We start from the raw sequence: 19,824 nt of genomic DNA on the forward strand, positions 1-19,824 counted from the left end.
AAAAAATAAAAAATGTGAGCAGAAAATAGTTTCATTTCAAATTATCTTACCAATGCAAAAGACAGACAGGAGAAATAAAAATATCATTCCATTTTATTGATAAGATCATCATTATAAATATCATTACTATTATCATTGTTATTGGTTAAATCGATCTCTTTCTGATGTAATTGGTAAAATAAAACAAAAAAAACAGCACCATTTGTCTCAAAGTTCATAAATAGCAGTCATTCTCTGCCAATATTTGAGTAATTTAGGTGAACTCACATTAATCTGATCTGATTCGCGTCACAGTGAACGTAAACTGGACTTTATTTTCATCATTGTCATGTTATGCCTCTGTCCAGCAGGACTCCAAATGACAACATACAAAAAAAGTTACTAGAACCTTTGTCAAGACAACAATAATAACAATAATCATACTTATAATAACAATTTCCCTTAGAGGGGTCTTAATTACAAATTGCACCATATTACTGGAAATCGTACTTACAAAAGTGGACAATTAGATCTGCTCACATTTGAGAATAATGGCATGGACTTTTTGAGAATATTGTTGTTTGTAAGTGAAAGCATCACATTTAAAAAGTCACTTTCCATCTAAAAAAGAGTCTTTTGGTTTGAGCATATAACATTTGAATAACATTGAAAAAAAATGTGCAAATGTAAAGAAAGGATGGCTGAAGCAGAATTAGGATCCGTTTTTAGACTACTTGATCCCATCTGCAAGACAATCAGGGGAAATTTTCCTCCTTCAGCCTCATGTAAAGTCTGACAAATATCTGAATCTGCACTCATGTTGTTTTTTTTTAAATAATGTGTGGATGTGTTGTTGTCCATCAAATCCATTAATGATTACAGGAAATATAACAACAATTCACCATCGTTAACTTTTATCAAGAGGGAAAGAGTCCTCGAACGCCAAAATCCATATCATTTTGAGAATTGAATGAATTATTTTTATTTTTTTTTTAATCCTCAAAAAGGAGACAAACTACTACGAAAGCAAAAAAATATTGCTTTTGTCTTTGAATGATGAAGTATCAGATGTGGGACAAAAGGCAAATAGATGAATCTGGATTTGATTAGAGGAGATCATTTATAGGCAGCTCAGACCACAATTTAAAAAATGTGGCATTCCCAAATCAGCTTGTTTTGGGAATTTCAGAGTAAGAGCCTGAAAAAAAGCTCTATTAAAAAGCTAAAGCTCTTTAACACAGACGTTTAATTTCTGAATGAAATTAAAACATAACCAGACTTTTCAAATGTAGTAATAGCTGGAGTCGTCCTGTTAAAGGGACAGATGGGATGATTCTTTATAGCTGGGATGTGACAGGGGCGATCCTGGAGGACGCAGAGTCTTTGTATATTTCCCTTCACTACCACCATATTGCAGAGAATGAAAATATACATTTGTATTCTTGATTTCTAAACACAAAACAGTACATGTAAATAGTTAACATACAAATATACATTTTCCTGATTTCAGTTTCACGGGCCTTTTTCCCCCCTCTTTTGTGGTACTTACAAACCACCCAACATATCTTTCATTGTTTCCTGTGGTCGTTCTGTTCCCCTCTCCTCCTTCACACATGACACTCTTAGTTTCAATCTTCATCTGGCCCTCGTTCCCTCATATTGTCTGTCTGTCCCTCTGTGGCAGTCTGTCAGTCACCCGTTGGTCTGCCTACACCTTGTCCAGCAGTGATCTCTTACAGTACAGGAGACGTCGGGGCATGCCGTATTTCCTGAAAAATAAAAGCGCTCCCAGAGTGACCACCACCAGCACCAGCAGGATGAGAGGAATCACCACGGCCACCGGCCCGACACCACCCTCCACTTTGTCAGTGACGTCTTTTCCACCTTTCGTGGGCTCCTCGCTCTCACAACCCATCCAGTCACGGAGGACTGACTTGGGGTAGCCGGGCTCAACCTTCACGTACTGGTTATTGAATTTCCAGTACTTATTGGCTTTGTAGAAATAAGTATAAGCTGGTGGAAAAAGGAAAAGTAGAAAAAAGATTTAGAGTGACGTTTTGAAGCTCAACAGTAACCACAAGTCAAGAAAGACGGGTCAATTATGAATATGCACTACCAACAATGTTGGAAATCAAAACTATATTTCATATCATTGATTGATTGATTATTATAAAACACCCAAAGCTTCATGGGAAGGACAACTTACATCCGTCTTGACTCATAATGGCAGCCTTAATATTATCTGGGGCCCCGCTCCACTTGCTGATTGGTTTTGGATAGCCGGTGTCCACTCTGCGGGTTTTCTCATTGAAACGGTAATATCTGCATGTGGCAGAAAGACATAACCATTAAAAACATAAAAGATATAACTTTCAAATGCAGCTTTGATTGTTTTCATTCAAAAACAAAAGCAAAAGGGGGGGTAGGATTAATAAATTACGTTCAGCACTCTCATGGGAACATAAATCATGTGACCACAACTCTTTTGATCCTACTGGACTATAGAAACATTTTGCTGCGAGTACATTTGATGAAGTCGGAGAAGAAAAAAAAATTAAATATGGGCTGCTGAGTCAGGCAGTGTGTTGGTTTATTACCAATGTAGACGTCCGGCGGGGGATTTTCTTTTAATCTTAATTGCTTCCACCATAGTGTTTGTTAAAAAAATCAAACAAAAACACATGTAGCATCCCTTGTTTACGTGTTTCTTCTTTTCTTTCTGCATTGCTCTTTTTCGCCTGCCTTTAAGCTGTTTGCTGTTTTGAGAACAGCAAAAAATGTGCGTGTGATTTGTTCAGTCGACAGTTCTTGTGTGGTGCAGCAGTGTGATGGAGAGAGCCGGCTGAAGGGGATGAGGAGACAGTCGGCCCTGTTAGAGGTTCCTGTTTGGTGGGTTTACCTGGAACCCCTGCTAGTGGAAACGCACCTTGACCCTCGCCGAGATTTAGACCAGGAACTTTCTAGCTGTGAGGCAACAGTAGTGACCACCAAGCTGTGTTGCTCTAGTCTAGACATCCCATGTTCCCGGTTTATATTGATTTTATATGTCAATATTTGCTATTATATTTATAAAAACAAGAACAACTCATTATGAGCGACATCATTTTACAAGCAGGCATTAAAATATTTAATTTCCTCTTCAGCAAAGGGTCTTAACCTTGTTAAACTGGCAAAATTACAGCCAATGAGCAAAATATTTTGAGAGTATAATTCTACACCGGCCGCCGTAAAGATAAATATCGTCACTGAAAGCTAGATGGACTCACTGAGTTCCTCTGAAGAAGTATGTCTGTCCTGTCGGTGTGTAGAAGAGTGCAGCATCAAGCTTGTCTTTGGGAAGACCGGTGCCCATGTCCCTGAGGCTTTTGGGGGAATCCTTGTCCATGGTGGACTCACTGTAAACCCAGTACTTGTCACCTGAACGCAAGGATGGGAAAAAAGAAGGATTGAAAAACTAAAACATCAGAGATTGTTTGATAGACAAATATGCTCGGTTCCAGGTGAACCTACCCTTGAAGAAAACAAATTTCCCATCATCCCTTTCGTAGGCAGTATCGATATTTGAGGGCAGGCCTTTCCAGAAGTGACCAATGGGCATTGGGTATGCAGGCAACACCTTGTTGTTACGCAAACGCCAAAACCACTTGCCCTGTAAGGCCACAAATGGAGATTTACGGAAGTGCGTTCAAGGTTTATAAATTCATTATATTTATATTTACCCCCCAACACACACACATTTACTGTTAATTTAATAATTGTGGGTATTAAATACACAAAAGTTACACACATTATTGTCCCAAATGTCTGAATCTCAGTCGAACACGTTTGAATTCACACAAAACATCACACATTTGGCTCTGAGAGCAAAATAATTGAGAAAAGCTCGTTCTCCGTACCTTAAATACAAACTTTTCCCCTCTGAGGATGGCGACGGTGTCAAAATGTCCCTCACATATGTCAGGGCCATGGTCCGGCTTGTCGGGCTTGGGCGGCTTTGTGGGAGGAGGGGGAGGAGGCGGACCACCCGACTTTGTTCCTGTGGGGAAGATTTTGCAAGAGAGAAGTGAAATATGCTTAGTTTGCAGGAAGGACGAGCAACATTTCAAAACCTCCTGGTGTCTCATTGGGCCATTAACTGTCGAAAATGAATGTCTGAATTCAGTAACTATTCAGTAACTGCTGATTTTGATCCACTCATTCACTCATTTAGTGTTTATGTCTTAATCTTGGGATATCAGTTTGATTTGTACACCCTAGTCCTCATTAGAAAAAATTACATTTCAAAAATATCCTTTTTTTTCTATTGCTATTGTTTAGATTTCCATTTTGGAAAGAACTCCATGTCTATGAACTTAATTAACGATAGTAATGAGCGAAATTTGTGCAAATATTTGATCTCTTGACGTGTTGTGTTTAGTGAAAACACCCACCATAGATAGCCTGGATGCCTCTTCGGTCGTCATCAGGGAGCTGGAAGTTCTCTGTCTCAAACCACTGATAGAAGGGGGCCATGATGGCGGACGGGTCATTGGAGTGCTCCAGACCCAGAGCGTGACCCAGCTCATGGACCGCCACCAGGAAAATGTCATTTCCTTCCGAGAGAGAGAAACAGATAGACAGTGAGCGGTGAAGTTAGTCCCCCAATGACAGATGGATGACGTGAAGTCTGTCTCATAATCTCATCCTCTCTTTGATCTGTCATCTGCTTACCTCCCTGGTCATCGTTCCCGGTAGTCCAAGGTTCGGCAAGGTCAAAGTGTGTGTCTCCCCCAATCCCGCTGCCGGGGAAGTAAGCATGTGCTAGAAAGCCACCCTCGCCATCAAATGGCGTGCTGTCACCATGGAAGCCTTCTGCGAAGGACAACATAATGTCGGCATACTTGTCGACTTTGCCTCTGATGTGACTGAAGGGGATCTCTCGGAAGGTGATCGGGATGACACTCTCCCACACCTTAAAGGCTTTCCGGATGGCATCAAACGTGGCTCTTTCGCCAACTTTGGGGGTGTAGTTCTCTATGCTGCGGATGGATAACAGGGAGGGGAAGAGTCAGGAGGAAAGTGGGCAAGAAGGTGTCAAAATAACAAACTATGTATATATGTACATATATATATTCAGAGGATATCATATCAGAGGGTATCATGTAGTGTGTTTTCTGACCTGAAAGTCACCTCAGACTTGTCCCACTTCAGACCCTGTATAGCGTATCTCTTTTTCCTCAGGTTGGTTTTCAGCTCTGGGCCGAACTTGTCTGCAACTCCACATCGTGGCCGGCTCATTGCCCTAGCAATAGCAAAATCATACTCTCACTTTTCAGCTATGTAACAAAAATGATCATAGTTCTTCCTGCAGGCCTTGAATCTATAATATTTTAGTGCCTTAAGTAACGATGGAATCAAAAGCTCTGATGTAACCCACCCATGTATCACATCCTAGGTCCGTATATGTTATTCAGTGGGTGTTTTTCATATTTCAGTGTGACATCACTGACCCAGATCAGAGTAAAATTACCCAGCTTCCTCATCTTTATCTCCATCAAATTGTACAATTTGCTGAATTTTATAAGAGTGTAAAAAAAAGCTGTAGTACAGAGTTTCAAAGAGTCACACCCTTTAGAAGAGAGGGTTGGACTGGAGTTGAATGGTTGGCTGTTATGAAAAGAGGCATACAAACATGGTTGAAAAGGGTGTTTTTAATTATATCCATGTGGTACTTTGAGTGTCACAGACTTTTCATTAATACCTTAGTCAACTTATGAAAAAGGGGGTAATTTGTCTCCTTCAAGGCCCCCCTCGTAAGAGGCCAACTCTCCTAATTGGTTTGCCGATTGGTCAGAAATGGTAATGTGAGAGGCAGCTGGTCCTACTTTCCTTACACTGTGCCAAATAAAATACTGGTATTATGCATGTGTGTTACACAGTGACAGGTAATGTTAGAAAGACCTGGAGTACAAACATTTCGGCTGTGGAGGATTAGTGTTTTCTTGAGGGGAAAATAAGTCTCTTTGGTTTTAAATTTGTTACTTTGTAAACCTTCAAGAGCTATTTAGATCCCAAAAAAAAGGGGAAGCCACAAAATGTAACACGTCAACTTCAACGCTCCAGTTTTTACCTGTAAATATCTGAAACCGGGCAATTGTGTTTGAGCAAATGATTGATCAAGACTCACTCTAACGTGCTGGCGTCTATGGAGCCGGTGACAGTCAGCCCATAAAACCTCTGCATGCCTGCTATCGCTGATTCAATGGACTTTGGCGAGCGGATGGCCTGAGCTCTGACATCCCCGGGAGGCAGGTATCCATACTGCTGCAACCACGCCTGAGAGACAGAGAAAATGAAAACTGAGCGTACTTTTTTACATATCACCTACAACCTTTCTTTTTTGTAAAAAACTTTCTTTTCTTTTCTTATCTTTTGTAACTTAAGTCAACACTAATAACTTATAACAGATATTTTTATCAGACAGTTTGTAGTTGGGCTATGCATACATTAGGTTACACAGAAAAAAATCTCAGTCAAGAAATGTTTTTTTCCTCATTTCCCAAAAATTAGATATTGAGTAAATGTAGAATATTAGTATTATTTCTTGGGGAGCTATTTTTTGCAGTGAAATTGGTAGTTTTGGATGAGTGGGATTGAGTTAGGCATTTTGTTCTGTAATTTATTGTATGAAAAGTGATGTATAAATAAAGTTTGATTTGATTTAACTGACTATTAAAATGCTTTTTCACCTCATCACAAAAACACTTTCAGATTAACCAGTTTATCATTCATGAACACTGAGCAAAAAACAACAAAATAAATAAACAAAAAGAAAAAACAACATAACCAAACAAACCCTGTAGTAATTTACACTGCACAGACCATTTACAAAATAAATATTAATTCCTACTTGTTATTCATTAAACTTCAAGATTTTATAAGATAACACTGAATGGTATTTCACAATGTGCCAAAAAAAACAAACCCATCAACACATATTTTAGAAATATTTTGTCTCAGAATATTTTCAGTAGGGACATAAAGGTAGGGTAATAATTTTCTGAATGATGTCAGGTCTGTGGATGTTTAACACCAACAAAACAAAGAGAACTAGATTTCTTTTTCCATGCAGGAAAGAAATCTATTAATCTAATGAAGGTGTCCAAGTATTGTGGTAAATTAGCCATATGTAGCCTCACATGTGAAATAATACACAGAAAATCAGTGTTTATTATGTATAGAAATTAAAAATGCCCCAAATTTTGTCTTTGAGAGTTTAAAAATATATTTTTATTTTTATTTTATAATATAAAACTATTTTCTTTTCTTTTTTGGTTGAGGGAGTGGTGCAGAGGTCTCAGAAATTTGTGAATCAAATACGATACACCCAGCATTATAGGGTTAAAATATTAAAATGACTTTAGCCTGAAAACATTTTTATCTTAAAAGCTTGGGACTGGCTCCACTCCCCGTGACCTTAAAAGAACAAAATGTACACACTTGTGTTTATAGTAAAACTGTGAATTGAACGCTGCACATATGTTGAAAGTGTGACAGCAGACACGGCTGCAGCTGTCAGTGAACAATTGATAAAAGATGCTGTGTTTCCCTGAAAATACAACCAGCATACATAAAGACAACATACTAAACAATAGGAGACATACAATACGATAATACATTTGTTGAAAGATATTGCTATAGTTGCTGTAAGTACTTGTGAAGGATTTCTCAACATATATTTACTATTTCATACTTTTGCTTTTCTTAATTTATGAAGTTTTAGTCACTTTCAATCTTTTTTGCTTCAATTCTTTCAGAAACACAAGAAAAACAACCTCAAACACCTGGGGAAAAGAGAAGGGATCGGCTGCTTGTAGGAACCTGCAGGTGTTATTCTGTTCCCCGGTAATCCTCAGATTTTGTCTGGACCTGCTTCTCTGAGCTCAGGTGTATAAAGACGAACTTAAACCTGATCCGAGACAAAGACTGTAAGTGTAAGCACGTATGTGATTGTATATGTCTGAGCAGGTCCTGGTGTGCCATACTGACTTGCCAACACATGCTGAACTAACTCAGCATGCTAAATTTATGATCCCCTCACGTGACTGTGACCTTATTCCGTTTACAAACTCTTAAAACTAACAGCAAATCCTCAAATGTAATTTAAGATGAATTTATTGGGGCGAACTTTGTTGTGGTGTCATGTGGTAGCACGAGAAAGGGACGAAGCCAAATAAAACACACAATCTGAAGACACTGATGTCATTTCAGTCACGACGACCCACAACCCTGTCTAGACTACTGCAGCCAAAGACAACTGGAAAAAGTAACATTTTCTGCAACATTTGAGTTCCTTAAAACTTGACCTTAAACTCTCCCTCGCCGTTGCGTACCCCTTGTCTTAACAAAAACCAACGCTGTTTATCTTTACACATCAAGGGCTGAGCCATTTCTTTCCACTCTGTGCTGCTGGTGGTTTAATATTGGTCCAGAAGGGGCATTAATGAAAAAGTTTGACAGTTCAGGAAACAACATGCTGAAGTCTTGAGTGTTAGAAGATAAACAGCACCCCTAAGTCTTCCAGGAGACATTTAGCCCAAAATAAAGAAAGGAACTGGAGGGATACTTTTTACCTACCCTAAAATGCCCTAAAATCGGGCATTAGTGTCACCTAAACCCCAGTTATCTCTCTTTTTTCTTCATGTGTGCTGTTTTTCTTTACAGCTCTGCATCCAACACGTAAAAAGCAAAGCAGAGGGAGTGTTAGAAATGCAGCAACTGGGCCAGACTTCCCAGCCGTACCGTATACAACCTGTGCACACACACGGCCACTGTTGGCCATGTGGCTGCAGCGAGGCCGGAGAACAAGGTTCACTTATGACGAGCTGCGGAGGCACCTCTTCCCCCGTCTCTCCATCTCTGCAGGTTCAGTCTGACAAGTTCATCGAGATTTCTCTGGATTATTTAGGGACTCTAGTAAATTTGATTCATCCACTGGCTCTCTCGCGAGTTTACTTTCTCTGCCTCCGAGTTGACTGCAGCCAGTGTGTCCAGTGGCTCCAGTGTGCTGACGCGTCTGCTTCTATAAAAACAATCCCCCCACGCCGTCAAGACCTCCACTTCTCTCCACTAGTCCCCAACTACACCGCACACCACCACCCCTACCACCTCCGGTTGGCACGCCAGGTATCCCAGCATGCACCCCTCCTCCCTGGAACTCCCAGCAGCCTCCATCAAAGCCTCTATTTATTAAGACTTTTGCATGGATGGTATTGTTGGCCTGTTAGCTTGCTACATAGCCATGTGTGGTCAAAGGGGCTGGTTGCTAGTTTAGTAAACACAACCCTGGGTTTTAAGGTGACGTGTAGTCTGGATATATACTGCAGCAGGGAAACATGGCCAGCATGATGTAAAACTGGTGAAGGAGTTTGCTTTGGTGGAGGTGCGCAATGTATGGATTGTGTGACTTTCATTTGACCTTACTCTAGTAGTTCGTGTCAACTGAGAGTCTTTTGAGTTTAGGCTGATTTTCAAAACAAAGTGACATGAATTTTCCCAAATTTCTCATATTCCATAAATAAAATGATCAATGAATTGGGACAACATAATAAGCATATTAATACATTACATCATTATTATATAGTTAATAGCAGTTTTTATTCCAAAAAAGTGGGTAGTAGACCCATCTTCAGTGGATCTATTGGTGGATTCAGTGACCATTGCCCTCCGGTAAAGGTAGTTACGTATCTTTGAATATTTTTAAAACTACTTCTCAATTGTTGCACTTTTTTATTTAATGTATTTTGCAGGGAAAAAGGGCTGAGTCAGTTAAAAGTGGGTTTTGCTAAAACATTTCGACCATTAAGTCAGTCTTACATTTAAAGCTTGATTGAGTGACTAATTTTAATAGTGTTGGTCTTATTTTACATTCAATGAGTGGGTAGTGTTTATTTAATGTTTGTGCATGAAAGCACTGTTAGTTCTGTACAATATGAGGTTTAAACTGCACCATCTTTTCATTAGTAAATTGATCCTTTTCCTCAGTTTGAGTCCCGGCTTGGCATTAAGGGACGATGGCGGGGTCCAGAAGACGGACCAGTTGAGCCACTGAACCAAACAACACATTGGATTTATATGTGAAAAATTCACTGTTTTGATTTCCGAGTGAAATCACAATACATTTATAAATAATTGAAAAATGGTCCACGTTTTCATTTTCTGAATATTTCCACTGCATACTGTGTTTTTATCTGTTTTTGGACATATTTTGTGCAATGATGCACTACTTAGAACTTTTTTTTTCACAACTCTAACCTACGTACAATCCTGCCTAATTACCCTTAAAATCCCTTATCACCACGCACTTTAGTTGATTGCATCACAAAGTCTAAGCACAAGAGTGAGCCAATGAGGATGTTTAATCTACATTTCTACACAGGTACCTTCATCAACACAGACCCTCAAAATCAGCAGGACCTCCATTTGTGGCTCAGGTCATGTTCATTGATACTACTGCTTTCACATGAAGAAAGAAATGAAAAACCACATGATCCTGCAGTGTGTATGCTATGTCACTGTCAGTCATCCCCCATCATAGGATGGTACGGGCCTGCATTTGTCACATGCAATTACTCATATTCTTGTGAGACTGACTCTTTCACCATATGAGCAATAAAAAAAAAGTCCCTTCAAGGGTTGTAAATAAAATGAAAAAGTCCGAGCACATTTATAGCCCTTGTGGTAGAAAACAAAAGGATTAAGATGTTTCAAGTGGAGAGAAAACTGTCAGAGAAGCATCATGTGGGTTTTTGTCTATATTTATGCAACACATCCTGTAAGGTCTTGAACCAAACTGAGAGCTTTCTGCACAGAGTTGGTCTAAGCTTGGTTCTCATGAAGCACTAACAAGCTGTTGGTGCTTAAAATCCACAGAAAAATGAGTTGAACACTGTTTTCCTCTTTTCAGTAGGACCGTGGAAAGGGATGATAGAGTTGCATTCGGGAGTGAGAGGTAAAAACATTAGAAAGAAGCGTGGGCAGAGACAGCGAGGTTAGAAGTGTGGAGGTATTTGAAGTTGGACGACTGAGTCAGTTGTTCCTCTCTCTCCGTGCCAATGGAAAAACCAGAGAATTCTGCTCATGAGCGGCTGGATCCCGCACGGCCTTCGTTTCTTGGCGTCTCTCACCTAGTTAAACCGTGCACCAATATCAAGCAAGACGTTTTCCGGTTTTCTCTCTGGTCAAGCAAGTCAAATAAAACAGTTACACAAGGTTTGTTATCCTGCTTATGTATTGTTAAACTTCATACACAATGGCTCCCTTTGGAAAACTGTTTACTTCACTTTGAGACAGATGTTTTTGCACAAGCACGTAAGCATAATTTTGAGGAACCACACTTGAACTTGGGTACTTCCCTCTAATTTTTACTTCTTGACATTTTAGGGGGGATATGATGCACTTTTAACTCCAAAAAAGTTAAATTACCATGTCTACAATCTCTAGTAAATATTTGAAAAAGTTTTTAAAAAAAATTAAAAAGAAAAAGAAATTCAAACAAGTATGAAACCATGTCTTCTAGCTTTTAATTTCTAATGCCATACTCCAAAATTCACATTAAAACCCGGAAAAAACAATACTACTGCAGCAGTATACATGAAGGAGATTCATGTTGCTGATTGTGATCATCATACATCATGATTTAATATATCCATTATTTAATCATCATGAAGAAAATAGTTGTATCAGCAAAACAGATTTAACCCCCCCTTTAGATTAGATTTAAGTTGAACAAATACATATTACAGGAAGAAATGCTCAAGGTAAGTCCCATCCATGATAGTTCATGAAATATCAAAAAGTCCCCTTGCAGGGACTTTTTGGGAGTAAAATTATCTCCACTTTAATTAGACCCAGTGTGTTCATCCATGTTGTCGCCAGTTTGTCTCTACGTTTCCGTTTTCTGTGGTTAAAAGATGGTTTTAATCTTTTCGAAAGACCCATGAGTCATTTCCTTATTGCAATGAATTCAAATCTGAGCTGGACTCTTAAAAAAAAGAGTTTACGTCTTTAAGTATAAAATAGCAGTTTTATCAGAAATGTGCACCAAGCTTTTAAGCTACATTTAGTTTCAGCACATCTGGAATTTGTCATACGAGCTGGAAAACCGAGACGAAAAAGCAGCGTTCATGCAAATTCTGATAAAAATCATGGAAAAGAAAATGCACCTGAAACCTGAAGTCCTACACTCATTAAGCATCATGAAGTTTTTCTTTGATGTCCTCAACCTGGACTATGTTCCTTCAAATAGAGCAGAGTTAGATCTCTAAGTCCATCAGTGTCTCAATTGGAAAGATCCAGCTGATAGTTTTGATATTTCAAAAGTGACAGTCAAATCTGTCAAATCAGCATGCAGCAGATCTTTAGCAACACTCGTCTTTGAAGCTACTACACCAGCGACTCCAGTTAAGATAAAAGGAATTGAACCCAGATGTGTATGAAATCCACTGCTGGGATCATGAAACATGTGTCTCCAAATGGTAATAACACGTCTCCTTTTTAATAAAGAAAACAAACTTAGATATGGAGAATTCCTGTTTAAAACAGACCTGATGTTTTCATTGCTGCCCACTTCCTTGGCTCAAAAGGTCCAACTAAGCATTTTGCTAAAGTCGAGAAATACAGACAATGCAAAAACCCCCCCTCCAAAAAAACAGAAAATGGGAATGAAAACAGATGCTGGAGTGTGACGTCAGCTCAAGCTGTTTAATTTTCTGAGAATTGTGAAAGTCTGGATGTTGGTGGGGTTTTTTTCTTGAATGTTGCTTCAATATGTGGGTTTAGTTTTTCATGATGAGGTCAGCAAAGGATGTTGTCATGTTTAGCATCAACTGAAAAACCACAAGACACCTCTGCAACTTCAGTTTTCTGGTCTAATCCATGCTTTTTCGGTTCCCCCCAAATCTTTCAAAGTAGCATCACTCAGTAGTTATTTTTGTCTTTGCTTTTGCCACCTGTCCAGTTTCAGTTTAGTCTATTTTTTCCAATAAACAGACACGTCTATCTTTTGATCACAGGTTTCATATGGTGAAGTAATCCTGAACTGCATAATTAAATCTTATCCTCCTTCTGCATTGAGAGTGACTACTACGTCTGACAGCATCGCAGGAGCATTGTGTGCACGGGTGTGTGTGTGTTTGTGTATACACAACCTGATTCAGCAGCCAACATCCTCACTTCTTATCTCAGAACTCTCACAATAAAAAGTTCACTTATCAAGATCATTGCACTGAAGGAATACTGTACATGTTTGCAGCTGTTCGAGTCAAAACAAAGCTGCACTCAACAGTTATCTTTTCTTGCGTCGTGTACATACATGCAACACTGTGCCAGTGTGCTCCTCACAGGAGGGCAGTTGCCTCTGGCTTCTTGTAAACTGTCTGACTTATCCATCTCGTCTGGCTTGACTCATATGCCAGACTTGTGGTCAGTGACTAAGATCTCCTTTGGCTCCTTCCTGTTGTCAGCCATAACTATAACACATACTTTTGTAAATGACAATAATTTTTTGCGGGGTCATTTTCAGAGAATCAGCTCCACATCAGCTCTCCCTCACTTCGACTGATTGCAACCTAACACTGAACTTGTCAAATCCATTCCCATTATGTATTCCCACCACTTGCTGATGTTATAAGTGTAAACCTTTAAGGATGTTCAGCTTCCCAAAAGTCCTGGAGCCAATTATTTCCAACACTGTACGAAACTTGAGAATATATTGTTCAGAGGAGAATTAAGCTTTAGTGATGAGGTTGGTGCATCACATGTTGATACTGAGGCCTTTGGCCTTCAAGATGCAGAACCTCATATGTGGCTTGTTGTGAAGGCAGACCAGCTTCCTGGTCTGTTGTCTGCTCAGTCTACAAAAAAGGCAGATGAAACCCATTACATCCCCCCACCCCCTTTATACCAGCTTTGTTCTCAAAACAAAGCAGCTCAGCTGAAGTTTCTGAACTCTGCACTACCCATACATAAGTAAACACTGAAAAACTGGGAATAAGATTAAAAAATACATAAATAAAAGCATTAATGGGAATCCATGCCACTTAAATACACATAAAAGACTAATTTTAGAAGAATAATTAAATGACACTCTAAAACTGAATTTGGTGTAATTGCAAGAAATTAAAAATATACCTCAACAATGTGGGTTGTTTGAAGTGAGTGCATTTTCTTCCTTTTTCTTGTCACTTACCTCTGCTTTTAGTACATTTGCGCCGACAGAGCTGAAGCCAAAGCAGCAGAGACCGCAGGCCAGGCTGAGCAGCTGCGGGAGCATTCTGGTTTCTGCAAACTACCTCCCCTCAAAAAGTTTGGGAAACTAACTTTTTTTTTTCTCCACCAAATCCGTCGTCGCAGACAAGCCCGTCGTGAAAAGAAAAAGCAAAATCGACCAATGCAACTACAAAAAACTTTTGTCCATTCCTCATGGGCCGTATGAGCGCACCGAGCAGCCTTTTCTGCGCAAAAGCGACTCCGCCGGAGTCACGGCTGGATGGAAAAGAGCCCACGGAGAGCTGGAGGAATAGGGAAGCTGCAACAAAGACTTCGTGAACTAAAGCTTCATAGTTAAGCTCCCCTTCCTTCGGCTAGATTGTCTGCAGCGTGTGTGTACGTGGTCAGGAGGGAGAAAGACGCAGAGAGATGGGTTTTCCTCCCGAAGGTCCTCCTCCAGATGTGCGCACGTCATTTTATTCATGGCACAGGATGGACGTTTTTACCAAGAATACAGATCTCATTTTTACTTCGATGACTGTTGCTCTAATATGGTAAAACGCCATCAAATATGCAATTTTTGTCGTTAGTGAACGAGGTCTGCCCATGAAATATATCCCCATCCCTTATTATAATTCCCCTGCTTTTAGAAAATCAACCAATTCAAGTCCATTTCAATTCAGTTTTAATTGAATTACTCTACAAATGGTCTCTAGGCGCCAAGAGCATGACCTCCGATCAAATCTTCTCACATTTTTTACATTTACGTTTCGTGAAAGGGGCATTTTTGTTATTTTGAAACAATTTAACATAGTTTTATAGTTATTTTTCTTTAGCAAACATTCAACACAAGTTGAATAAAAAGGGGAAATGGCCCCTGAGCTAGGTTAAGACTCCTTTTCACTCCAACAAAGCCAACATTTGGTGGTGCCCATAAATGGGTTGAACATTTTTCTTTATAGTTCTACATCAATTGTCCACTTGGGCTCATTTACTGTATGCGGTTATTGGTATCAGTTATAATAAAACAAAGCTTGGGTATTTCGGCATTTATTATTTCCGAAATTACACAATGGTCACTCAAATCATTCGCAAATATACCAGTCTCTGTGTATTTATGGGGACATTAGTTAAATACAAATCAATTAAAGATGATTTCTCTGGGTTTTTGGAGTTAGGGCACGTGGTGGTGCTCCCAATAATTTGAGTAAGATTCAAAGCATTGCAGAGATCGTTAAACTCATCAGATGTGGGCTTAAACCAAACTCAATTCAAGTCAGTGATCAGAATGATCTCACTATAATGAAGCAAGAGTAACTGTGACTGTGTAGTTTATCAGCAGCAGATGGAGGTCTATTACTACAATTATACAACATACTATGGATACCTGAAACAACTTTATCCTTCTTTTCTGAGCCTTATTTGAAATGACGGAAACTGCTTTGTGCTACCCACTAGAAGAAAAAGCAAATAAGAAGTAATGGGACTCTGGGTCAAGATGAAAATGGGGAGTCTGGATAATAACGTAACAGTACCTTGCTAATCAGACTGGATCACTGAATAAGACCGTGTTAAAGTGGCAAGGTTGTGATATTATTGGGTTTATAGGTTGGCAGTCGCTCCAGAGACTTACATGCCCTTGAAGAAAAAATAAATGCTCTCAACAAAAATAATATTATCATCATTATTACTTTTGATGATATGGTTCCTTTAAATTTTGAACACATATTCAAAGTGATTCATCTCACTGAACCCCAACCAAATGTTGATTGTAGAATTAAAACCATGTGGCAGGTGTGTTTTTGAAGATAAGACCATATTGTCAAGTTTTTGAAGATTATTTCAAAATCATATTGTCCTGGTTGATGAAGTAGGGACTGCAAAAACATATATAATGTTAGTCTGATTAGAGTTTTATCTAAAATCCCATTAATATGGGAAAGAAAAACTGTGTGCTCCCCAAAGGAAGGTTACCACATGAGATGTAGTTGTACACAATACTGGGATTTAATAATAAGAGTGATTAAGATCAAAAACATTTGACTGGATCATGGTAGATAGTTTTTGCCTTGGGCAGGAAGGATCTCCTTCAGCGGCCTGTTTTGAGCAGATCTGGGGAAGCTGCTGACTATCGTTGAATCACAGTCTTGTGAAGATGATGCTTAGGGTTGTCCATCATCCTCTTTATTGTATGAAGCATCCTCCTTTGCACAATCAGTTCCAGGGGCTCTTGAACAGTCCCCAGAACCGAGTCAGCATTCTTTATTATTTTGTTCAGTTTCTTTAAGCCACTGGCTCTGAGGCTGCTCTCCCAACAGATGACTGCAGATGTGATTGCACTCTCCACAGGAGGCTTATAAAAGATATACAATATGTTGCTACAGACACTGAAGGACCAATGCTTCCTGAAGTAGTAAAGTCTGCTCTGTCTTTTCTCATAAACAGCATCAGTGTTGTATCGCCAGTCCAGTCTGTTGTCCAGGTGAACACCAAAGTATCGATACTCCTCCAACTCCTCCACTTCTTCTCCCATGATGGAACAATTGACTTAATCCTGGCTCTTCTAAAATCCACAATCATCTCCTTTGTCTTGTTCACATTCAAGATGAGATTACTGTTCCCACATCATGCCACAAAACGACACAGCAGTTCTCTGCACTCAGTCTCCAGTCAATAATGTACACCCCACTAATACATCTGAGTATTTCTGCAGATGAGTCGGACTTGGATGTCTGAGGTGTACAGTGTGAAGAGGAAATGTGAGAGTGCAGTTATTTCCTCTTATGCTGTTGACCATCTGGTCAGACACACAACTCTTTACACTCAAACTGTGACCTTTTCACCAGGTGATGGCGCAGACATTCACCTTTGTCTCCCGGAGTTTCTTACACTTAATGCAGACTGAATCATGTTCAATGCACTGGAGAAATAACAGAGCATAATCCACACAGCCTGCTTTATCCAGATGGAAGCAGGTTTGTTGAAGCAGGTGTATGATGACTTCTTCAACTCCAACCTCACAACGATGAGCAAACTGCAGTGGGTCATGAAAAATGCTTGTTAGCTTACTTAGGTGCATTGAAAATCTCTCCAGGAGTTTCATAATGTGTGATGTTATGACAACCAGTCTGAAACCATTAAGGACAGATGGAGAAGCTTCATGACTCATGAAGCTCCTCATGAATCTCCTATATCTCATGAATCATGAGATATAGCTCTTACAAGAGACTTTTTTCTGTTCCACAGTGAGGATCTGCCTTAAGAAAAGTTTCTCAATTAACTTTTATTGTGGTTTAAAGTGAATGTCAAATATCAAACCAAAAAATATTTGCATGGAACACATACTTAGGAGAAAGGTTAGATAATATGTTCTAAAATTGCCTAGGTAAAAAAAAAACAAGTGAGTCTGAATAGCTCAGTAAATCACAAATGCCTTTAATCCAGTACAATAATTTCATATTTTGCATTTTTGGAAGGGATATGAATGATTTGAATACTTAATTATACTACAGAAAGTGTAGTTATACGGTTTGACTATAAAGGAATACACACAGAAAGTGGTGTACTTAAAATAAACACTTATAATAACCGAGTAGGTGCACGTGTGTATCTATCATCAAAGTATTTTATAGCCATATTCCCTTCAAAAAGTTTAAAAAACACATTTAGCACATTTTGGCACAGTATAGGTATCCAAGTGCCCAAATAGAGAGTCCACCTGGTACTATCCAAACTAAAACCTTTATAAAATCTATGTACTTTAAGCCATTTTCATGTAACTTTATACAGTTGTAGTCAAGGAGTTGCTGAATCCAGGCAGTGGTGTCTTTATAATTATATGCATTGCTATCATGGTGTTTTCCACTGTGCAAACTAGGCAAGGCAAGGCAAGTTTATTTATATAGCACAATTCAACACAAGGTAATTCAAAGTGCTTTACATCAACATTAAAAGCGGCAAGACATAATTAGACAGTAAATAACAAATAAAATGAAATAAAATTATGAGAAAAGAAGGTGAAATAATAAAAAGCACAAGTTGCTGAAAACTAAGGGCAGTAGAGTACCGCAGGTACACATCTCATTCGCGGTTTTCATAAAGTATTTAATTTAAGAGTACGCTTAAATAACAAATAAATGAAATAAAATGATAAGAAAAGAGGTAAAATGATAAAAAGCACAAGTTGTTAAAAATAAGGGCAGTAGAGTAGAGCAGGTAAGTATTTAATTTAGGAGTACGCTTCAATGGTCCAAGACCATTCAGTGCTTTGTAGACCAGCAATAAGGTTTAAAACTCTATCCTTTGACTAAAAAGATTTAAAAGAACTAAACTAAAAAGAAATTAGACGAGAATCAAAATTTCATTTTTTTTCTTTGGTTTATCACAATTTGCTCAGGCATGTGAACATTCATAATTTTTCTGACACTGGAAATGTATGCTGTGAGGTCTTAGCTATCCATTGAGACCAAGATTATGTATATTGCCCTTATAATTTTGGAGATATTGTTGATTTACCTTGGCTGGGCCTGTTCAGGTGAAATTCACCTCGAAAATCCCTAGGGGAATTTGGAATTCGAACAGGTATGAAGGTAGATTTGTGTCTTAATTATTCAATCAAAAAAAAGATTGCTTCAATCAAAAAATATATTTTCAATTAAAAAAAAATTAACTTCAATCAAAAAAAAGCCCACTGCGGGATGTTTGTGTCAAAATGATTAAAAAAAAAAAGAATTCAAAACTTTTTTCACTTCAATCCAAAAAAAAATCACTTCAAATCGAAAAAATATTTTAAATCCCCAAAAAAGTGCTCAAATATGTTTTTGCATTATTGAAGTGATTTTTTTTTATTGAAAAATATTTTTTTCTTTTTGAAGCAACTTCTTTTTTGATTAAATGATAAAGACACAAATGTCCTACCCATAATATGGCCCAAACACAAAAACACTACTTCAATCAAAAAAGTTGCTTCAAACAAAAAAAACTTCACTTCAATCAAAAAAAAAATTTTCAATCAAAGAAAAAAATTGTTTGAATGCATTTTTTTTGAGTCTCAAATATTTGCTTAGATCCAAACACTTTTTTTCTTCGATTGAACATATATTTTTTGATTGAAGCAATCTTTTTTTTGATTGAATAAATAAGAAACAAATCTACCTCCATAAACAGGCACCATGATATCGTGAATCCAAACTGATATTCAGAGGTGGGTAGCAATGAGTTACATTTACTCTGTTACATTTACTTGAGTAAGTTTTGGGAAATTCTGTACTTTTAGGAGTAGTTTTGAATCACTATACTTTTTACTTTTACTTGAGTAGATTTGTGAAGAAGAAACTGTTACTCTTACTCTGCTACATTAGGCCACGTTGAGCTCGTTACTTTTCTTTTATCCCTTTTATCCGCGTACACGTCAATCTCATGACATCACTGACTGATTCTTTGGGAAAGATTTTTGTTTTTGCATGTTTTGTCACATTTACACAGACTCAAACACACACAGAGTTTCTATGAGTTCATGGGCTTGTTCTAGTTCTGCCTGGTTAAAAAAGAAAAGTACAAAGGCTTGAAATTTTGTACTTAATTTATTTTTTTATTCTG

General features: G+C 38.4%; 1 protein-coding gene across 1 annotated transcript; it reads right to left on the bottom strand.

Moving 5' to 3' along the window:
• Positions 1-1,513: 1,513 nt before the first annotated feature.
• mmp14a (matrix metallopeptidase 14a (membrane-inserted)) lies at positions 1,514-14,648 on the bottom strand. Its single transcript, XM_061709704.1, has 10 exons — positions 14,207-14,648; positions 6,146-6,294; positions 5,138-5,260; positions 4,690-4,997; positions 4,410-4,571; positions 3,876-4,015; positions 3,490-3,628; positions 3,246-3,396; positions 2,186-2,301; positions 1,514-1,992 (listed from the first exon to the last, which is right to left on the bottom strand). Exons 1-10 carry the CDS (start codon positions 14,288-14,290, stop codon positions 1,688-1,690), a joined length of 1,677 nt encoding a protein of 558 aa, XP_061565688.1. The 5' UTR covers positions 14,291-14,648; the 3' UTR covers positions 1,514-1,687.
• Positions 14,649-19,824: the final 5,176 nt, after the last annotated feature.

The sequence above is a fragment of the Cololabis saira genome, chromosome 20, assembly GCF_033807715.1.
Source record: "Cololabis saira isolate AMF1-May2022 chromosome 20, fColSai1.1, whole genome shotgun sequence".
In the NCBI taxonomy this organism is placed as follows: domain Eukaryota; kingdom Metazoa; phylum Chordata; class Actinopteri; order Beloniformes; family Belonidae; genus Cololabis; species Cololabis saira.

Coding starts and splice junctions, on each gene's coding strand:
- mmp14a (XM_061709704.1), bottom strand. CDS start 14,290: ATGCTCCCGCAGCTGCTCAGCCTGGCCTGCGGTCTCTGCTGCTTTGGC. Junction 6,295..14,206: donor CAAATGTACTAAAAGCAGAG/GTAAGTGACAAG, acceptor TCTGTCTCTCAG/GCGTGGTTGCAGCAGTATGG. Junction 4,998..5,137: donor AAGTCTGAGGTGACTTTCAG/GTCAGAAAACAC, acceptor ATCCATCCGCAG/CATAGAGAACTACACCCCCA.